Here is a 21,677-nt window from a genome sequence, read left to right on the forward strand (position 1 = left end):
TTCCAATTGAATGCCTTTATACAGTATTTGGAACAGAATCCATTTTATTTTGTCATACAGTTATTGATGACTTTGAATTCATGATTTGATCAGAAAGTTATATGTTGACTGAACTCAGCTGTGAGGCACTCATTAGAAATTACTGATAAATTGTCTCCGCTATACCCTGGCAGTGATTTTATACTCTGAACTCGTAGTAAAACCTGAAGCAGAACTTCATCCTCCAGTCACCAGGAGGCAACACAACAGCTGAGTGTGTGGAAGTAGTGTTGCGTTTAATATCCTTTGGATTTATAGTAGATAAGAGATCTTCTCAACTATGATTGCGGCACTTACACTTCCACGGCCGTGAAACATGACAAAAAAGCATGTACATATATTAGATAAGGCCTTATACTGTAATAATAAATATAATCTACTCTAGCTACGATCAAAATGTTTCATAGGCAAAATTTGGTACATGTTCCTTGATGCTTGTCTCGTGTTTACTGATTCCTCGTGTGTGACGTGAACGCAGCATCTCTCAGCTATCATGGCGCCAGCCAAAAAACGCAACGTGAGTTCGGCAAAAACAACCGAACAAAGTGCAAAAACGGCCAAAATTGACCTAAATACCAAAGTCGAAAGTGTACTAGAGAGCAGACAAAATGCTAACGACGTTTTTGACATCCTCGAGTTTCTACAGGTGAATATACGCAGCCGAGTTTCACTGTTTGAGCAACTGAATACACGCTCGTTAGCTAGCTTTATTGACACCGAGCAGGATGTATACCTCTGTAGGTTTGCTAAATATTACTCTGTATGTGTTTGTTTTTTCCATGTCCGCTTGCAGTCAGAGAAGGAGAAGGAAGTTGTCAATGCTGTTAATGCTTGTAGCAAATTGTTCTGCACCTTGTTGGAGAAGAAAGAGCTGTTTTTGGGAAAATTGCTTGAAGAGGAGGAGGCACTGAGTGGTGAGTTACAGGCTAATAATCTACATATTACAATAAACTGGTTATGAGATGCTTTTGCAAGTTCCACACCAACACTGCTGTGTGCTGTGACTGATGGGTTATTCCATTAAAATGTTGAAAATATTTTCATTCAAGAAACATTTCATAAATGATGTCATATATTTCAGCCTTGATTATCTAACATCAAATGCATAAAAGAGACTGTTTCCACTCCTCTCACAGGTTCAATTGGCAAAGAGAGATGGGTATTAGTTGATAGTAGTAATATGAAGTAAACAATAAAAAGTGAGTATCCTTTAGGTGTCAGACCTCTTCAAGCAAACAAAACGGAGTGCGCTGTAGCTACTGACAAGGGTTTCTTATTTGTTACAATTTCAAGAGACTCAAAATAACACAGCAATTCAATAAAAAGGACTAATAAGATTGGACTGGATTAAACATTTGCTGTAGGAATGTGTAATTTCCCTAATAACTGGTTTGTACATAAGATAATAAAATGGTTTGAAATTCTCACTGGGGTTGCAAATTACACCATCATCCTGTTTTCCTGTCTCTGTTTTCTGGCTCAGGAGAGTATAGTGCTGAGGATAAGTACCGCATGTTCATGCGCCACCGTTACAACAGCTGTGTGGAGGTGCTGCTTGAACACCTTGACCATGAACTTCATGGAGTCAAAGTGAGTTGACTATAAGTATTTGTTGTTTTTTTCAGTTACAAATGTATTTAAGACTAACACAAAAGAAAAACATCACATCAAAGTGAGTATTCATGATGAGAAACTTGCAGGAAACTTTGTTCTCATGTTTTTTTCTCCATACTCACACAAGGATGTTAGAGGTGTGTATACATTTTTCCCTTTTTGTGCACAACTGAATGGCAGGCGTGGTAAGGTAGACTGGTATTACTATCAATATCCTGGAGTTAACGCCCTGTTTGACATTAAGAGTAGATTAACTAATGTCTGAAAACTATTATTGCAAAAAGCCATGGATATAGTAGAAGTATTTATAAAAGTGTTCTGTTGAAAAAGTATTATGTGGTATGTTATTGGCTTGTGTACTGTCATAACATACCAGCTCAGGTCTCTTGATGCCAGCCAACATTTAGATATTGTTTGTATTTGAAAACAAAAAAAGAAGAAGAGTCAATCATTATGCTGCGCTTCGGGGACCTGAGAAAGGAAAATTAAGCTGTATGTTGTTTTTTTTTTATTAAAACAAGTCCATTGACAGTAGATCTCACACCACTTTACATACAAAAATCACATTGGTATAGGAAAAACATAGCAAAAAGAAATAGACTGTTTCAAATATGACATCACTGACATTTCCCCACATATACGCGTGACATAATTTGATAGAGAGCAAACTTGGCATGAGACATGAGTTGCTACCAAGCTACGCAACACTAGTGAAATGGCCCATAAGATGTTTTGTTTTGTTTATTTAATACTTGTCTGAACACAGGAGAGTGCCCTGTGCTGCCTGATGAAGTTTGCTGCAGCAGAGGGACAGAATCCCCTGGAGGACTTGGACTGGACTGAACACTACAGCTTCCCAAGAGAACTCATCCAGGTAGCCACCCCAAGACAACAAATAAGGCAGTTTTTAAAAGCACCTTTGTAAATGTCAACCTTTTTGTTGTTAGTGGTTCAGGCGCCTTCTGATATTTGTTATTATTTGCTGATCAGGCGGTGGTGGAAAGACTGTTGTCGAAAACTTCAGACAACTCCCTGCTGATCTCCAGATTCCAGGAGTTCCTTGAGATGGAGGATGTGCGCTATTATGTCATGAGCTCCATCCGAGAGAGTGTGGGACAAGTCATGGACAAAAGCAAAGGGGTGAGTAGCTGTGCTTTATGTGTTCTCGGTTGTTGTCACAATTTTGATTTAGTAAATATTACTTTGTTCTGCTGACTACTGTTGTGTTACTCCTTTCAGTCATTGTTGCCAATATATCAGAACAACGTGTTGACCCTCATGTCCAACATCAGTGTCCCAAGCCAGGAGTCAGAGCTCACCAACTTTATGGTCAAACAGGAAGGTGAGATCTGCTTTTTTGACAATTCTTTAATGCCGTACTATGAGTTTCCTCTTTACAGCCAGCCACTGTGTGGAGAGAAAATGCTGTTTTTTGTTGTTGTTGTTTTTTAAAGTCATTAAAATTTATGTATGTTTTTTCCAGCCAAGCATGAGGACTGGAAAGCCGCCAAACTGAATGTAAGTAAAATATTTGTTATTACACATTTTTCTTGCAACTTTGTTTCTATAGTATGGTTTTAGATGTTCTGCCTCATTACAGGAACACAAGCGTGTCTTTGAGAGAATGTGGCTGGGCTTTCTGAAGTATAAGGTAAGTAAGCAATAAACCATGAAAAGCAGCTGTTTACCGTGATTTTTCCACAGCTAAGGAGTGTTGTCAGCTGTTCTAAATTCTGTAAACCACAGCCTCAAGTGGCTTATTGCTTTTATAAAACAGTTTCTACATAATGCTTGCAATGTTTCATGATATAAACACACAGCAACAAAAAATTCAATAATCGTTAGTAATCAATAATCATTCTCCTACCAAGCAATGTAGTTCTTAAGTGACATTTAGCAGAATGGTTGCCAAAAAACACACAGATGAAGCAGAAAGTGCTGGCTGCTTTACAAATCCGCAGCAACATTGAGCTAAAGAACTTCATCCACATGGGCTCTTATATAAACCAAAAAAGAGTTATCATCATGTTGCAATGAACTTAGAGCCATGTATGTATCTGTCATCGGCTACCAAGTGTAACCAGTTACTTGCTGTAGCTTAACTGTAACAGAAATGGAATCAGGCTACAGAAAAAATGAGCATAACACATTACAAATAAAAGCAAGCAAGCTAGCTAAAGTTACCATATTAATTTGCCAAGATCATTGGTGTAGTTTGATTGTTTTGGATGGAGATAAAGGGCCAGGGAATTGAGCAGCAGCAGTGTCAGGACACAGTGTTCCCTGGCTGCTTAACATGAATCGATGTAGAATCTCTGTTTCTTTAGCAACATTTTTCTGGTTTTTGCTGCATCCATTGAAATACAGCATTGTGTGCTTGTGGCTGTTTTCATCTTGGCATATGATAAAGGTTTTGGGCTTCAGTTGGTAGTTGCCCTCTTAAGCTCTGCATCCCATGTGACAATAGGTGACTAATTGGGACAGTAATACTGAAATTTTAATCTGTCTACAGCAGTGTGTTTATATGGAATTTTCAATGGCTAAGCCAAATGTAATCAAGGACTGAAATAAACAATTTTCTGCAATCAAACTGTATTCTTTGAACACACCTGTGACACTGTGCCACCAAGATGTTATGCTTTGTCCCAATAATTTCTCATCTTTGTGTTGTAGTTGCCAAGCAACATGTATAAAAAGATCTTGGTGATCCTCCACGACTCCATTTTGCCCCACATGAGTAAACCAACACTGATGATCGACTTCTTGACTGCTGCCTATGAAGTTGGTAAGTTGTGCAAATGGCTTTGCAACAAGATTTTACTTCTTCTCGCTCCCTTTCGAATATGCAAACCAAGTCATCATGTATTTGATGATTGCTTTTGCTTTATGTTTTTCATTTTCCTTTAAATTTTTGTCTGTTTACTTTTAGATAATAATTTCCTTTTTTACATGTTCGAAATAAATGAAAATCAATTGAAAAACAGTAGCTTCAGTGTGAGCTGACAATAACTGCTTTAAAGTGGCTATAGTGGCATGAGTACATCTGGTCTTTGAGATGCATTATTTTTGTAGCATTATGCTATAATCATGATATATGATGTTGTTGTTTTGAACAGGTGGGGCTATCAGCCTGCTGGCCCTCAATGGCCTCTTTGTCCTCATACATCAACACAACCTGTGAGTATTACATTGAAAATTAATAAATTCGGCCACTTCTAATTGTCACATTTATTACATAGGGTTCCCACTGTCATGGAAAACCTGGAAAAGTCATGGAATTTCACAGTCACATTTGCACACCTGGGAAAGTCATGGAATTTTGTGTAATGAAATTGTAATTGTAATCATCTATGGTTAACTTTCAATGTAATGTAACATAATGGTAAATTTATTTTCAGAAACTATTGCTGTCACTCTAATATGTGTCGATCTGTGACAACGTTTTGTTTATCATGACTTCTGTTCCATCTCTCCCTTCATATATGCTAGCTAGCTAAAATTATTTTTAGAGCTTGAATCTGATATGTTTGAAAAATACCAGGCAAGTTGGGCAAAAAAAAGAATGTTACTAGTCCTTGAATCGGTCATGGAAAAGTTTGAAAAACTGGTCCATTACATTGTGTGGAAACCCATGTTGAAGAAATTTGAACACAAAATGAGGCTTCATCTTGAATTTTTTTAATTGCATAACGACTGAACTATATTGTCTTTGTTTTTGCAGAGATTACCCGGATTTCTACAAGAAGTTATATAATCTGCTTGAGCCGTCTGTTTTCCATGTGAAGTACAGAGCTCGCTTTTTTCACCTAGCTAACATCTTTCTTAGCTCCAGGTAAGATAATTCATGCTTCACCACAAAAAGCCTCATTTTTTCCTGTTACAGTTATCTGTATCTGCCCTCTTGGGGCATTGGACAGGTGTAAAGATGTAGTTCAAACTATGTGATGTTGACCTGCAGTATGCGATTTGCACAACCACACCTTGAGTTGACCCCTGATGAACCCCACTGATTTAAAATGAGGTCAAGTTATACTGCAGTAGTTGCTTGGGAGATGATGTTAAAATTATTTGCTTCCCACCATACAAGATAATGAGGGTGATGGGGCCATAAAAGGTCTCAACTGAAAAATGTTGCTGTAGTGCCAAAACAACAGCTGACAGCATCTTACTTGCAACTAAGAGGGCTGCCGACAAATGAAACCATTTGTATGGTAGCAAGTAAAAATGGACTAAACGGGCAAGTAGATTTTCTGGCTTGAAAACATTATTGAATCCTGCAGGAAAACTCAAAAAGCATTTATAGATGAGTAATGCTGTATATGTGTTTGTGCTTTCTTCCAGTCACTTGCCAGTGTACCTCGTGGCTGCGTTTGCCAAACGCCTGGCCCGTTTGGCTCTCACAGCACCGCCTACAGCCCTGCTCATTGTGCTGCCCTTCATCTACAACCTGATCCGTCGTCACCCATCCTGCAGAGTCCTTGTTCACAAGCCAAGCACAGAAGATGGTGAGTGTCTGTCGCTCTCCTGTTTACGGTTGGAATTACTCAAGATTTGAAATTACTCCAGTTTAACGCCACTCAGAATAATTTTAGATTCACAGTCTGATTCATTTTATTTAAGACAGCTTGTCAGAATTTTACTGTGATGTTCAATTTTCCTTTGCAATCCACTGAAGCATTTTAGAATATATGTGGATGTTTGTTTCTGTGTGTAATGACAGAGCCTTTGGAGGACCCGTATCTAATGGATGAAGAGGATCCTGCCAAGTGCTGTGCCTTAGAGAGCAGCTTGTGGGAGATTAAGGTGTGTACAGCATGTGATGGATTTGGATTTACAAATGAATCATCCATGACACTGACGACAACTGAGCTATGGCCCATGTCAGCCAAGATTGGAAAACTAGATGAAGGAATATCATATATTTTTGCAGGGCTGTACCTCACTCAGATTTATGCCAGTTGAACAAGCTCAGCAGGATGTGCAGTGTGACAGCGGCATTTATGTAATATAGTAAACAAGCTAACCGTGCTAACGATGGATTGCAAATGTGCAACAGTTTTTGCAGACACCAGATATCTAACAAAAGCCAGAGACTGTGTTCTATCAAGTTGCTGTGAGCTGTAAATTCACCTCTTCGAAGCAGAAGGCCTCTACTCTCCACTTCTCTGTGCCGTTGCAGTGTGTCCGCAGCTCTGTATCAAAGAGTGGTGTGAAAGTCAAGAACACTCACTCTGCAGCAGAATCTGGGGACGACAACGAACACTGCACAGCACACTGACTAGCAACAAAGCCCCAAAAAACAACCACTCAAATTGAAGCTATCGTAGTCGACTTAGAGTCTCCAACTGATGATTCAAATCCCTGACTTTCAAGGAGCAGCCATACAGTTTGGAATATAACTTCCTTGGAAGCAAACTTCATTTTCAGTGGAGGCTTACATCCTTTTTTCTCTCCTGCAGACACTCCAGAAGCATTACCATCCAGATGTGGCGAAAGCTGCGTTGTCGATTAACACCCCTTTGCCAGAACAAGAGGAGGACATCAACGAAGTGCTGGAGATAACCACATATGAGGTGATGTGACATTTAACTGTTTTTTTTTCATCTGTTGGTGTTTGAATAGATTAGATAACATGTTGTTTGTTTGTTTTAAGAAACTAGTCAACTTTAATAATGCTAATACAGTGATTCAAGTAGCCTGAATAATGTGTCCCATGTACTTATCTGCAGCTGATGGAGAGAGACCTGAAGTCTCAGATCAAAAGCATCCCGCTGGAGTTTGAAATGGCCACACAGTTACTAAAAGGAGGCGGAGATGTGTTAGGACAGCACTTCTGTCTGGAATAAAACATGTAAAAACGAGGAGCTGCATTCACAGTGTGGTAAACATCTCTGGGACCATTTCATCTGTTAAGGTGAACGTTTGTAGCTGTGTGGCCTGAAAAGGGAACAGGGACAGACTTTTCCTTGAGACCAGCTACAGCTGCAACAGAAGTGCATCTGATTCTGAGTTGTTTTACTCCATGAACATCGATGTCTTTGATGTGTGACTATTGTACAACAGTAAAAACCTTTTCCAAAGATAATGTCTTTGTTTCTGTTTGGCACATTTTTTGGACTCTTAAATAACATCAGTTACAAATGAATGGAATTCAAATTATAATACATTTAGAAGCTGAAGATTACACTGATTTTTAACGGCCACAGTGGTCTGTGAGCATGCAGCTCTACAGTGCTTGATAGCCTGTTTTTGATCATTTCATGGCACATTTATGGCTGATTTCAGTCTGACTGCTGCAGCAGCAGTTAGCCATTTTCAGCTAAAAAGCATCGCTAAACCAATGTTACCTTAAGAATCCCGTCTCAGAAGTTGACGACACCAGTGATGAAAGGAGAATCAGTATTGGATTTCTGTTTGTGAGAGGTGAAATTGATAACTTTAATGATGAATCTTTTCTGTTAAGTGTCCCAGTAAGCCACTTCATTGAGCCAACATGGACAATACCAGGTCGTCCCCTAAGTGGAATGCAGCTTTTCTTAATGTTATTGAATACACCTGTGCTTTTTCCACTTTGGGCAAAATATCTACTGTGAAAAAAAGGTCTGTGGAGAAGATGAAGGTGTAACATGAGTTCTGTTACCCATGTGTATGCACTCAGTTAAAAAAAGATAATTTACAATTTCTCACTGAGTTTATTTCCTTACTCATCGAGTTTACTTAAATATTCATCAAGTTTGTGTTACTATTTAATAAGTTTACTTTATCCTTCATTGATTAATGAAGAGTACAAGATTTTCTACAAGCTCCCTCCACCATTGCTATGCTAATTATGCTAATTAAATAGCCTATATTTTTATTTAAAAAAAAAAAATCAAGTGAAAACAAAATGATAATTTAAAAATAGCATAGTATAAGTTACAATAATGGAAAACATATAATATCTAAAATAAAATTAAATAAATTGCGACAGAAATTGCAAATAAATAATTTGAACGTAATTAGAAAGCCCCTGTGTGGATGGACCCCGTGTGTGGGTGTGTTCTTGACAGGAAGTAGCGAAGGCTAAATTTTATGCTAACACTAAGAAAAGTTTTGACACCAGCAGGAGGCCAGCTCTCTCCTCATACTGTGAATACAGGTAAGAGGTTAGCCCTAAATGCTCTTTTCCGTCTCCTGTTCGTACTTCTTCCTCTTGTTTATTGTGCCATATGGTCACACAGCAGGCTGCTCTGTGTACAACAACGCCGTGAGAGAAAACTGTGAATCATATCTGACTTGTGTTTGAAAAGAGCAAGTCAAATCAGGGAGAAGCTGTCCAAAACACGTACCTACACACGGACACGCTCAGGAGCATCTATTTTTGCAGTGATACACAGCATCCGTTTTTTTTTATTTTATCTTTATTTCCTTTTATAAGGCTTATTGAGGATTTCAAGGCGGACAAATGGCACCGGACTCTGCCAAAAGCGGGAAGGTGAGGAGGCAGCAGAACAGGAGATCACTGTGAGGAGGATGAGACACAGACGAGCATCATTTGGATAGGTAAAAATCTTTCAGCAGCGTTTTACCCCCAAAAATTTCACTCTATGCATGTTTAAGGCAACATTTAAGGGTTGCAGACAGTTAGGTGCAACATTATACCCTTAGATACTCGCTTTTTAATCGTTCTAAGATATGCAAATTGCAGGTTTGAAAAGTTTTTCTCCACTTTTCTGAAACTCCTACTGAAAAATGCATTCATTGAAAATTTAACACAAATAACCATTTACAGCTTCTTTAAAAAACTAAAATCTTGTAAGAAGGACTTTTTATTTCGTTTTAAGAAAAAAAGCACTGGCCCCAAAACTGTGCTCCACTATGATATCTAAAATGATCTTTTTAAATTGGGTGGCTAATGGTAAACAGTGCAGCAATGAAACATGCTCAATCTAAAGCTACATGGTGTCATAATAGTAATTTACTTCTTAGGGGTGCACGATAATATTGGCACATCATCAGTATTGGCTGATATTGGCTGATATTGGCTTTAAAATGAAATATCTGAATTGGCCAACATGCTGAATTCATGCTGATGTGACATACATTTTTATATTGGCAGTTTGAACATGTACAAAAATCAACCCTAAGTTGAAGTATTTTTCTTAGCTTTGTTTTTTTTGTCTATTTATCTGCTGGTGAGCCATCACAATAAGAGTATGCATAGTATAAATATAATATAAAATAATATTTTTTTTATTGACATATCATTTCATGTCTAATTAATTACATGTATTAATGACATTTATTTTTTAAATGAAAAATTACATTAATAGGTGTGTCACCCAGTGGTACATCAGAATAACAAACAATCTATATTTAAAATGATAAAGGTAGATAATGACAATGTTAACATAATTTTGAAATTGTAAAAAAATATCTCTAATGTTTAAAATTCTTCCTGCTTTGTAATTTTATCAGAGGGCAAAGAAAAAAGGAGGAAAATATGCATTAATAAATAAAGACAACAAAAGTTAGTATGCATTATATGATGTTGACTCCACTACAGAAGAGATACTTGATAATCACTAAAATTAGGTGGGGAAAAAGTGGTTATAGATACCAGTATCACCCAGATTAGTTGTTATATATTGGATATTGGAAAAAAATCCAGTACTGTGCATCCTTAGTACTACTATCATCTTCGTGGGGAGATGAAATACTTTTTTAAAAAAAAACCTGCAATAACATGAAATTAATTATAATAATGAGCTGATATACTGATTAACTGGTAGATAGCAAATTAAAAGCCCCATTCAGGCCTGGATAATGACGTACGCACAGCATCCTCTTCTTGATAAGTCTGTGAGAGAGATGCTTACCACTGCAGGTTAGATGGTTTGGCAGGATGGGACATTACTGCATAAATCTACAGGACTCCTGAGCTTCGTGTTTTGTTGTTGTTGTTTTGTCTGTCCTGCTCCTCCAGTCCCCTGCGAGGAAATAGAAGCTGTCCAAGGTGAGTCAGCACAGAAAAGCTGTTTGAGCAGTTGGCTGAGGCTCTGAGAGCGAGACAGGGGAAGAGGGAGTTGATTAATGTTAGTTTTTTTTCCCCGATTACCTCTGAGAAAAAGCAAGCATAAAAAACAAATCACACTGATTTCCCATTTGCCTATTTGTATAGACACTTGATTTTGATTAGTATCCAGAAAACACTTTCTGAGTATCACTAATCAGTTTTTAACTTGATCTTGTTCTGCAGTTTTTTTGCATTAAAAGCTGGAACACAGATGAGTGAAATCAGCTGATTATGATCCAGCAGTAGAGTCAGATAAGTCAAATCTCCTGAGGTACAAGCAGCATTAACCTTCTTAACCTTGCATGTCACTGTGTAGTACTGTAGTTAGTATGAATACGGTATTTGTGTGTGTGTGTGTGTGTGTGTTTGCGCAAAGGTACAAAACAGGACAGCATAGATGGGGATTTAGAACTGACTTATAAAAATCTGATGTTTTTTCCACGCTCTGCTGTTATTGTGTTGCTGTGATACAGTAATCCTCTCTTATGTAACTGAATGTTTCTCTCTCTCTCTTTCTGAATACACACACATGCACATGGGCACACATGTATATATCAATCACACCATTCAGCATAGACGTACTGATGCAGGGGACAGCAATGTTAAATTGGACTCTGCTGTTGTAAGGGATTGATTATATTCTTACAGTTATAAACAAGTTATGTGATTATAGCGAAAGAAGATGAAAGAACTGTACAGTAAGTGCCAAGAAACTCTGTGTTAGATTCATTATGCCATACAGTTTTTTCTGTGTTTGGTTCTAAATGCAGTTGCACTTTTTTTTTTTTTTTTGTTTTTTACTTTTGCAAGCCAGCTGAGCATGGGGAAAATCTGTAATGATAATATAAAAATAAAAAATACTGTCATGTACATTTTTTGTTATTTTTTGCTTGAATTGTAGTGATTTAGGATTTAGGGTGATATATTGGCAGAAATGGAATATACTATAATAAGTCTGTTTTCTTTGGTGTATAATCACCTGAAAATAATAACTGTTGTGCTTTTGTTACCTTAAAATGAGTCATTAATATCTACATAGGCAGCCTGTCCTTGTTCACAGAGTCCACTGTGTTACACTGCCATGTTTCTACAGTAACCTAGAATGGACAAACCATATGCTCTAGATAGGAATATTCGTGTTTTCGCGTTGGCCACTGTTGTTAGCAGCCAATCCACAATGAGCGGAACATCAGAAAAACACTAATTTGTAACATGAAACAACTTTATTTTATGTTAATATTGGTTTTAATCACCTGGTCCATTTGTTCTCCAAAACAAAGGAAGAGACCTTACTGCTAGATGCCACTAAATCTTACACACTGCTCCTTTAAAACTTTTTTTTTCTTGGTGGCTTTATTTTGTATTGTTTTGGGTGGCATAGTAATCCCTACAATTAGGTAAATTGTCCTGCCATTTGTAAGAAACTGTAATTTTATTAATGCTGTTTTATTATTACTGTAGTTTTGTTTTTGTGTGTGTGATTCAGTAAGTGTGAGGAGAGTGTGAGGTTTGCAGCGTGTGTAATCACTGCTTGTGTGGGTTTTGCAGGTGATAATGCGGGATCACACGTCAGGTGCTAACGTGGAGGAGTTGCTGAGGCAGTCGCAGATGGAGTTACAGTGGATCCAAAGACAGCTGGCCATGATCGCTGCCAGAAACATACACCATCACCACCTCCACAGCAAGGGCAAGGTATTGTGGTGCCACATACTGTAGGCCTGTGTTACTACTGCTGGAATCTCAGTAAACAGGTATCTGCATATTTGTATTGTCAGACTGATAGCAGATGGGTTTAGAGATTGCTACGGCTACTGCATGATAAAACCACTATGATAGAAATTCATAATACACTCTTAAATACACTCTTAACTGCACAGAAATAGGTCTATGCAATGGCAGTAAATGTGCATGGAAGGTTACTGAACGGGGCTACTGGACACAGGCCAAGAGACCAAAATGTAAGAGTGGACCCCCTGACCTTTACTTGCAAAGTGTCACTTGAATTAACACCTACTGATCAAGAAGGGATTCAAAATGACCACAAAAAGACACAATGGAACTGCAAAAAGACACAAAACAACTATGAGAGGGGCAAAAAGGCCACAAAAAGCCATAAAACAGACAAAAAAACCCCTCAAAATTACCTCAAATTGTCACACAACTCGGCAAAGAAACACATAAAAACTATAAACACATACAAAACCACAAAAAGATGCATTACGACAACAAAGAGATGCAAAACAACATCACAAAAAGAGGCTTAACATCTAAAGATTGTCTGATAATCTACCCTGTGTGTACTTTTTTACACAACTCAAACTTATATCAAATATTTAGTCCTGCATATATAGTAAGTTCAAATTCCTACTAAATGGCCAATTAACTGCAAGCATTTCTAGAAAGAATTTTACTCTGGAGCACCACAGGGCTGCGTTTTGAGCCCCCTGCTGTACTCGTTGGAAACACACAACTGTGTAACCATTTCAATTCCCAACACCATCATCAAATTTGATGATGACACAGCTGTAGTGTGAGTGATCACAATCAACAACAAAAAGGCCTACATAAAGGAAGGAGAGGATCTGACCCACTGGTGTTAGGACAATGTGCTACTCCTGAGCGACAGCAAGACTAAGGAGATGATCATGGACTTTTGGAAATTCAACAAGTCCTCAGTGGAGAGGGTGGACAGCTTAAAGTACCTTGGTGTTCACATAACTGAGGGCCTGACCTGGGTGCTGCATACTGAATCAGTAGTGAGACAGACAAGGCAGAGACTCTTTCACCTCAGGTGCTTCAAAAAAATTCCAGGGATCCCCTCAACTATAGAGAGCGTCCTGATGGGGAACATCACTGTGTGGTACCGTAACAGCTCGAACAGGACCACAAGACCCTGCAAAAAGGGATTTGTTCATCTGAACAAGAATTATCTAAGAATATGCAGTGCCCTTCCCTGTCTAAAGGACAGGTGCTACAAAAAATAGGGCGAGGAGGATTATTATGACTCTCAACCGCCCGCATGACACCCTTTTCTCCCTGTTGAATTAGGGAAGAAGATACACATGGCCAGCACTGAGAGGCTCAGAATGAGCTTCTGCCCCCAGGCCACAAGGATCCTAAATGAGGTCACTGCTTCCCCACGTAATTTGAATATCTTTTCACTGGGAGGTCTATTTGCTGTATTTTCTTTTCTGAAAAATACAGCAAGCAGAACACACAAGCAGATAAAAAGTTCATTTAAGATTTTTTCCAAACCGTGCCGAGTGGTAATTAAATGTGATCTCGCCATCTATTTTTGTCCTCTCGTCCGAACACCACTGTTGATGCCAAAAGTTATTTAATATGATTCCAGCTCCTCCTCTCTTAACATGTATAAAGTTGAAAGTTGTGTGTTTTTGACCACTAATCCGTTGTTTTCAATAGTCTTTTACCTTATCCGACCCTAACAAATGCACACCTGTCTGCTGTTCGGTTTTTAAATCATCCTATGCTACAAAGTTTTGGGAGATTTGATGGCAACTTGCATGTTGTGTCCTTCTTCCGATTCGCTGCCTAACATGATAGATTGTTAAAGGCTTAATTCGCTGTCATTCTTAATAAAAACACAACTGCCATGGCTCAGTGAGTGCGTTTAAAGGCACAAAATACTTCACTTTTTGCCCTTATTCCAAAAAAGACAAAATCACTTAGCTGTTAACATGTCAATTGAATATTAATATTTCATTTATACTCCTTTCATGCAGCCTTGCATACTTTGATTAATGTGCCTTAATGTGTCGTTCATAATTTCAAACTATAGAAAAGTGAAACATTTGGGGCTGCTTGTCATTTTTCCACTTTGCATCATAATAGGATTTTTTTTCAAAGTTTCCTACCAGTGGTAGACTTGTTGGACCGCACGAACACAGACTCCCTTTTTCATTCCTTCACCAGCCTCATTTAATGGTTGACGTTCTGATATTACGCAAATCCAAAAACATGATGATATCCAAGTCTTTCATGAAGTTTAAAAGTAGGTGTGTATCTTCTCGTGACAAGACAGGTGACTTTTTCTTTTGGGGCATGCATCTCTAACCACAGCCTTGCAAACAGTTGGCGAGTTGTACAGTACAACAATTTGCTCTGCAGATCATAAACAGACAGGAGGCCATGTGTCTCTAACTGCAGTAAAAACCCCAATTCAGACTAATATTTGTGCAATGTATACAAGTCCAAAGAATGCTATTAAAACCTGCATAAAACCAACGTATCCCACATGTCTTAATCAGGAAATGCTAGATTTGTAAAAGGGCCTAGTATAGAATATCTGAGCATATTATTCCATTAACATGACCTGCATCAAATTTAGAGTAATGTCATAGACAGAGTCACTGTGATGTTGCACTCTCAACAACAACCACTTCCATGTAGAAAACTGGCAGTTGATGACAATTATGGAGATCTATAAAATCAGGAAACATTTTGATCTCTGTTGTCATTTTCAACATAATTGTAATATAAGATAGAAGATGTATAGTTTAGCACAATGGTCCAATTAGTAATTTCTGTGCTTATTTTATGTGCTTTACTGCTTTTCTATCAACTTTGATAAACCAAATCTACCATCACGTAAAGTAAACCATGTACTGCTGTAGATGGGGCTGCAGCAAAACATGTTTTAGTCACCTTAAAAAAATCAGTGTAAGTGTACGCTGTATTTGAATATTTGTGCTGCTCTACCTTACATATTTACACATCGGCACCACGGTAGACCAGCAACTCAGTGTTCTGCAAAGAAAAATGACTAATGATAACAGCTACGGTTCCCATTCAGAAAAGGCTGTCTGATGGCAATGAAAAGTGGTTAAAATATTCTAAACATTTTAAACTGATTGGATTGTTTTTGATGAGACTTTTTTAGGTGGCTAAAAATTAACTAATTGAGAAAGAGTTTGCGCATTGACATTTTATTTAATCTACTCAAGGACTTTCTGCTGAGAAGTTATCGTAAATAAACATTGTAATGTGGTATAGATTGAATAATGGTGGAATATTAGTGTGCATGTAAGCATAGCCAGTGACAACACTCAGACCTCGAAGTGAAATATGTTTATAGAATAATACGTTTTTATGTTGTTGGTCTTTTTTTTACATCCCCATTTTATTGTGCTGATACAAAATCTAAAATGTTTGCTTCCTGGAAAACATGTGACATGACATGAGTCATTACGCGTCACCAAGTCTACAGAAACTAGTAAAACCATTCTGTGTGTTTGGATTTTTCTGTCATTACATTTAATCCACACGGCCAGAAGAGGACAGCATTCCTCTGGAAAAAAAAATCATTGTTAAAAATCCACCAAGTTGAAAAAAAAAGCCCTGACATATTCCAAAGGTAGCAGCTTGTATTAGTAATGAAATGACACGTCGCCTTCAGCTATTTGCATATTTAAAGGGTCACTGCATATTTCTGCCTAATCCAGTTTTCATCTGTTCCTGAACCGCGGTCTCACAGGGCTTCATGTCATGCCCGAAAACCCATTCACTTCAACGAGAGCAATGCGTCTTCAGTAAGGATGGGGAACAGACAGCGAGCAAGTGTTGCTAGGCAACAGAGTGGAACAGAGCGTACGTTCTGCTTTCTCTTCTCACTCACGCACACTTAGTGTCTTTCTTTCTGTCCTCTCCTCTGTCCTGTGCCTCCATCCCAATGTTAAATGCCTATCGACAGAGTGGCTGCTGCTGATGCGACTTCACTAAAACCACCACTGATTCAATTAGAGTCCTCTGACCAGAGATTTTGGGGAAGTGGAGATGCAAAGGGGTGTATATACCGGGGTCCGACCAGGAAAATGTCAGAAATTTGATTGAAAGCCATAGGAAAGTTACAAATAATAATACTAAGGAAATACTGTAATTTAATGAGATATGTATGAGATATAACATAAATGTAGGATGCTCCTGTCAGCAAAACAGAAACCTTTATCATCTGTTAATAAGTTAGAAACAGAGGAAGCAGGGATGCTGGATCTGCTCTGTTTGGGAAATGTAGTCGAAGGGAAAAAAACTATGATGTAATGATTTACACATCACTGCTCAACAGATTTGCACAGTCCATTTAAATGAAAGCTGCCCACATGTCTTTTTTTCTTTTTTTGCATATGTGACGTTTTTGGCCAGTCGAACGGGGCGTGCACACGTCTGCGACGAGTGAGACACAGAGCAAAAAAGAAAAAGGGGGGGGGGGGGGGTATTTTTAAACTGCAACTGGAGGATGAAGCAGAGAGCGCGAGAGGAAGCGTTAACACATTCAGGGGTGGGACTCAGGGAGTGTCTGTGTGTCTGAGTGCCAAGCTACTGTTTTTTTCTGTGTGTGTGTGTGAGACTTCATGCGTGTTCCAGTGGCATGCAGACCAGAAGTGCTCATTTGCACACACAGGCACTCATGCACCGGCATTCACGTGCATACGTGTGGACACGTCACCTCCGCCTTCACTGCCAGCTTGTGATATGATGGGAAGGGAAGAGAGTCATTCTGGGACAAAGGGGTACTGCCTTTAAGGTAGGGACATTGTCACTATCTGTATCTGCAAAAACAGACATGTCTGTCCCGGCAAGACCCCCTTTTTTAGATTGTTGATACCCTTGATTTGATGCTGCTGTGCGCAGACATTTAATACATTCTGGGAAACACAAGTATGCCTTTTATGAGGAGCAGCGACTAAGTGTCTGTGAATGATGGTGAATTGTTTCTGTCCTGAGTAGTTGACTCTGGAACTATAACTCTGAATTCCACTCCAAGTTAGACACATTCATTCATAACAAGACTTTCGCTGGACAAGAGTAGCTTAATATTGAAAAGACTGATTTTCTCTTTCTGAAAATCCATTTAAAGGCAGCCTAATAGCTTTACATTCACGGCTGACTGCATCAGACAGCACTGAAGCAAGTATTTCACTCACACACCAGATGGCGATACTGCAATCTATTTAATTCACTCTGGTCAAAATCAGATTACCTTGGGGTATCCTGGTGGGTCGGTTGGCAGACCACACGCCACTTAACCACAATGCCCTTGGTTCAAAGCCAGCCACCACATGCTGCTCTCCTAATCCATTCTGTGTGTCCCTCCACCATAAGACATCCAACAAAGAAGAAATGCATTAAAAATCCTGAAAATTATATTTTAGGTGTATCATCAATGCACACATAACATATCTTGGTGTTGTGACGAATTAAAATTATTACATACTGCAAAAGTAAAGGAAAGCCTAACTGCATGGCATAAAATACTAGAAAGCCCCTATTACATAATTATATGCTGTAACATCTTAATAGCTACCCACATTATCTGCTTTGCTTAATAAACAGTTACCTCAGCCTCCAGTTGTTCAACAGTTTGAAATGTGTGTTCCATTTACAGCTTATACCTGTCTGTTGTCAAAAGTGCCGTGCATGTCAGACAGTTCACAGAAATGAAGTTTGCTGTTATTATTGTTTTTCCTGTTAGTGAGAAATATGTCTCTACAGATGTTGCTTATAGTTTGACTTCTATATATTTTTGTAATAATGTAACAGTTGTTTTCTCAGGAATGCTTCTATAAACTTCCCGTTCAATTGCGACTTGTGAAGTGTGCTGCCCCCGTGTAAATCAAGTCAAGTCAAGTCAAGTCAATTTTATTTATAGAGCCAATTATCACAAAACATGGTTTGCCTCAGAGGGCTTTACAGTGTACGACATCCCTCTGCCCTTAGACCCTCACATCATCCAAGGAAAAACTCCCAAAAAAGAACCCCTGTAACAGGGAAAAAAAAAGGAAGAAACCAAAACAAGGATTTAACTTTAACTTGTTCTTGAAGTTAAAGTTAAATCCTCGCTGATGCTGGGGACACACTGCCTTTGTGAGCAGTGCTGGTCAGGTGAATCTCAGCTGTGGCACATACTTGTGCCTGTGCGCCCAGAATTACAAAGATTGAGATTTATAAAAAAGAACCAGGCATATGCACGGCCTTATGAAGCTGATGAAAATAATGTGTATGCTTGTTTTTGTGCCTCTGTGCATACATACAGATTTAGTCTTGAATCTACACAGTTTTATCCATCTTGCCCCTTGTGTTTTTTTAGTGAGACATTGCAGCATTTTCATGATTGTGATACCAAAAATAGGTATTTAACACCAAAACAGCATCTTTTCCTAACCATGACCAAGTGGTTTTTGTGCCTGATCATAACCACACGTTAACCAGAGAGTTGTCAAAACTAAGGTGAAGGACACTGAACAGATCAATAAATGATACTTGAAATAACAGACATCGCTTTACCCAGAAGTTGCCTAGCTACTCCTGTCAGAAGAATTAACATGTGGTTAAATTTACTTTATTGTAGTCTTCCTCTAAGTGCTGCATACCTGAATGGCAAGGCAGGACACAGGGGGTGTATACAGAAGAGTAGATGTTACCTCAAGCATTTTTTCACATGGCTTTATTTGCTAGCACTAGGGCTTGGAAATCTGTTTCCGTAAGAACAAACGCCGGCAAATCTGTTTGCTATTTCCTAAGTGCTGTCTCAGCTGCATCTTACCTCCAGTCAAAACTTCATTTATAGCTCAAGTAATCTTGAGCCTGTTACTGACCCCTTGGGATGGACTAGCTTTATTTAATAAGATCAAAAGACGTAAGAGAGGAAAGAAGCCATTTTTAATACAGTGCATGGCTTGGATAAGAGCAACTTATGAGATATTGATGTAGACAAGCACTTTATTATTATTAATTTTGTTGTTTGTGTGCGTTTGTCCCACTGAGATGGATAAGAAAAGGAAGAGAAAAACCTAATATTAAACACATACACAAAGAAAAATTCTTTGTTTGATGTTCAGAGTCTCAAGGTGATTGCTGCGGGTTCATCTCGCTCTCATTCTTTCTGTCTAGTGTGCAGTCTTTAATGAATAATATATAATCCTTTTATGAGTTCTCAATCTGCTTATTCAGACGCTATATTTTAAAAAATCTTTTCTTCTGATTATCCACAGTGGTGTAACATTGTGGACCTTCTTACCAAACACGAAAAAGTGTATGAAAAATGCACAGAAAATGCATCTATTGCTCTATCAATGACTGGATGTATGAATGCCAAATTTTGGATGTATTTGTTATAATGCATGCTGTGCAGAAGGCCATTTGCTCATCCACACTGAATTGAAAAGCTGGCATTCAGAAAGCATACGAGACAACACCTTTTGGGAGTAGATAAGTGACTCAGAGTGTCTCTCTGTACCAATGACTGTATGTAAAGATGGAGGACCAACATATTCTCAATCCCAACTCGTCACAAATTGCTGCATGTTCACAGGAATTTTGACATCTACATACATTATGATGCCTGTTACATACATTGTGTCTTTTCAAAATACATTCCCGCTTTCACAGAAAATGTACATTTTCTGCTCGCATACAGTATTTTTCAAAATAAATGTGCAACGTTTGTATACTGCCTGGTGTTGATGTTTATTTCCTCGTGCAAGATACGCATGTGGTTATGTTTAGGCAACAATTGCATGTGGTTAGGTGTAGAAAAAAACCCCAACATGGATTAGCTTGATATTCACACAGGAAGCAAACACCAGGCTCCTGGGTGACAGTCCGGTGTTTGTTGAATCCATCAACCACCCCTCTCGCTTGCACGCCCAGTGGGGACTTTCCACCTCCTTAAGTTACGTTATTGTGGGGCAGCATTTCAAACTGATGCAATTTTGTGGTAGATCATACAGGATTGCTACTTTTCGTTGGTGACTGATGCGGAAATTACTAACGAAGCAGCGATATTTGATGGCATCAGAATTAGAACCGACTGGGACGACGCATCTTCACTTCCTGCCACTGTACAAAAATGAAACAAAAATATACAAAATATATACAAAAATATAAGTACAGGCGCTTCAAAGTTGCACTTGTGACGTCATTTGGAGCCAGAGTCTGCACAGTAGCAGTCTTTGCAAAATCAAGACTCCGCCCATTCACCCTTTCCGACCAGCGCCACTGATGGCGAGCGCACCATTGCATTGAACCTCCTTTTTATAGCATCAAATAGCTAATTAAAACCAAACTTATCAGAAAAAAGAACACTTGCACATCCATTGAGATCAGAACTACCGAGGAAAAATTTATTTGCCATGTACTTACAAATTTTAGTTTGGCCAATGTCCCATCTGCTAACATAGAAGGGGCGGAGTTTATGATCTATATTGCAGCCAGCCACCGGCGATTGAGATATTTTCGCTTTACTTTTGGTGGGCTGTGATGTCTCATACAGAGTCTGCACTCTATAACTTTTCACTGTGTCCTTTTGAATTCCCCCCCCGGCTCACATTTATCAGGAGATGTTGTCAGTATATTTTGTGGCCTCAGAGTTCACGAGTGCGTCATGATTCCCAACCCTGACGCAGCTCCTGTCACAGCAGCTTTGGCAGCTCTCTTGGTACAAGGATGATGCCTCTCAAGTGTAGGGCACAATTGGGCCCTGCCCCGACACAGGACTGGTTACAGTCCTCTGTTGTTTGTACTGACTGACCTATCATGTCTCAAGTAGATGTCTCAAGCTGGCACTGATGAGTGATGATGAGTACCATTAAGCTGCTCCAGACCTGAGTCAACCACAAGCAAAATTCATTTTATAACCACATGTTGTCAGGTCACCAAAGTGATAACCTGTTATTTTTTATAAAGCACATTCAGTTTTTGCACCAGTGGTTTACTGGTCGAAATGACTCGTAAATCAGCTTTCACATGGATGTCCATATGGCCTAATATCTCACTGACTGAATGTGTTAGTCTGTCTGTCTGTTTGGAAAACCCGCAGTAGTGGTTGGCAGGTCTATCTGTCTCTCTGTCTGTTCTTGGAAGGTCCACCATATTACACTGGTGGGTCTATCTGTAAGCTTGTCTGCTTGGCAGGTCTGCTGTAGTAGCAGGTGTATCTGGCTGTCTTTCTGTC

At 38.8% G+C, this 21,677-nt stretch overlaps 2 protein-coding genes across 3 annotated transcripts in view; both read left to right on the forward strand.

Moving 5' to 3' along the window:
- Positions 1-532: 532 nt before the first annotated feature.
- noc4l (nucleolar complex associated 4 homolog) lies at positions 533-7,733 on the forward strand. Its single transcript, XM_042509501.1, has 15 exons — positions 533-685; positions 833-953; positions 1,523-1,629; positions 2,420-2,527; positions 2,644-2,793; positions 2,893-2,995; positions 3,137-3,171; positions 3,254-3,304; positions 4,327-4,438; positions 4,770-4,830; positions 5,375-5,485; positions 5,995-6,158; positions 6,374-6,456; positions 7,113-7,226; positions 7,383-7,733. The coding sequence occupies exons 1-15, from the start codon at positions 533-535 to the stop codon at positions 7,497-7,499; spliced, it is 1,590 nt and encodes a 529-aa protein (XP_042365435.1). The 3' UTR covers positions 7,500-7,733.
- A 1,006-nt stretch (positions 7,734-8,739) lies between these two features.
- rimbp2a (RIMS binding protein 2a) overlaps positions 8,740-21,677 on the forward strand; it is an 86,082-nt gene continuing 73,144 nt past the window's right edge. For both annotated transcript variants that reach the window (XM_042510000.1, XM_042510001.1), the window contains exons 1-3: positions 8,740-8,791; positions 9,071-9,195; positions 12,257-12,400. In XM_042510000.1, coding sequence (XP_042365934.1) covers positions 12,263-12,400 — 138 coding nt within the window. In that variant the 5' untranslated portion in view covers positions 8,740-8,791; positions 9,071-9,195; positions 12,257-12,262. The remainder of the gene's footprint in view (positions 8,792-9,070; positions 9,196-12,256; positions 12,401-21,677) is intronic.

This window comes from Plectropomus leopardus, chromosome 20 (genome assembly GCF_008729295.1).
Source record: "Plectropomus leopardus isolate mb chromosome 20, YSFRI_Pleo_2.0, whole genome shotgun sequence".
Lineage (NCBI taxonomy): Eukaryota > Metazoa > Chordata > Actinopteri > Perciformes > Serranidae > Plectropomus > Plectropomus leopardus.

Bases quoted from the DNA above. Each gene is read 5' to 3' on its own strand.
- noc4l (XM_042509501.1), top strand. From the start codon at position 533: ATGGCGCCAGCCAAAAAACGCAACGTGAGTTCGGCAAAAACAACCGAA. The intron at 2,528-2,643 runs GTAGCCACCCCA...TTTGCTGATCAG, and splicing joins TCCCAAGAGAACTCATCCAG to GCGGTGGTGGAAAGACTGTT. The intron at 2,996-3,136 runs GTGAGATCTGCT...TGTTTTTTCCAG, and splicing joins CTTTATGGTCAAACAGGAAG to CCAAGCATGAGGACTGGAAA.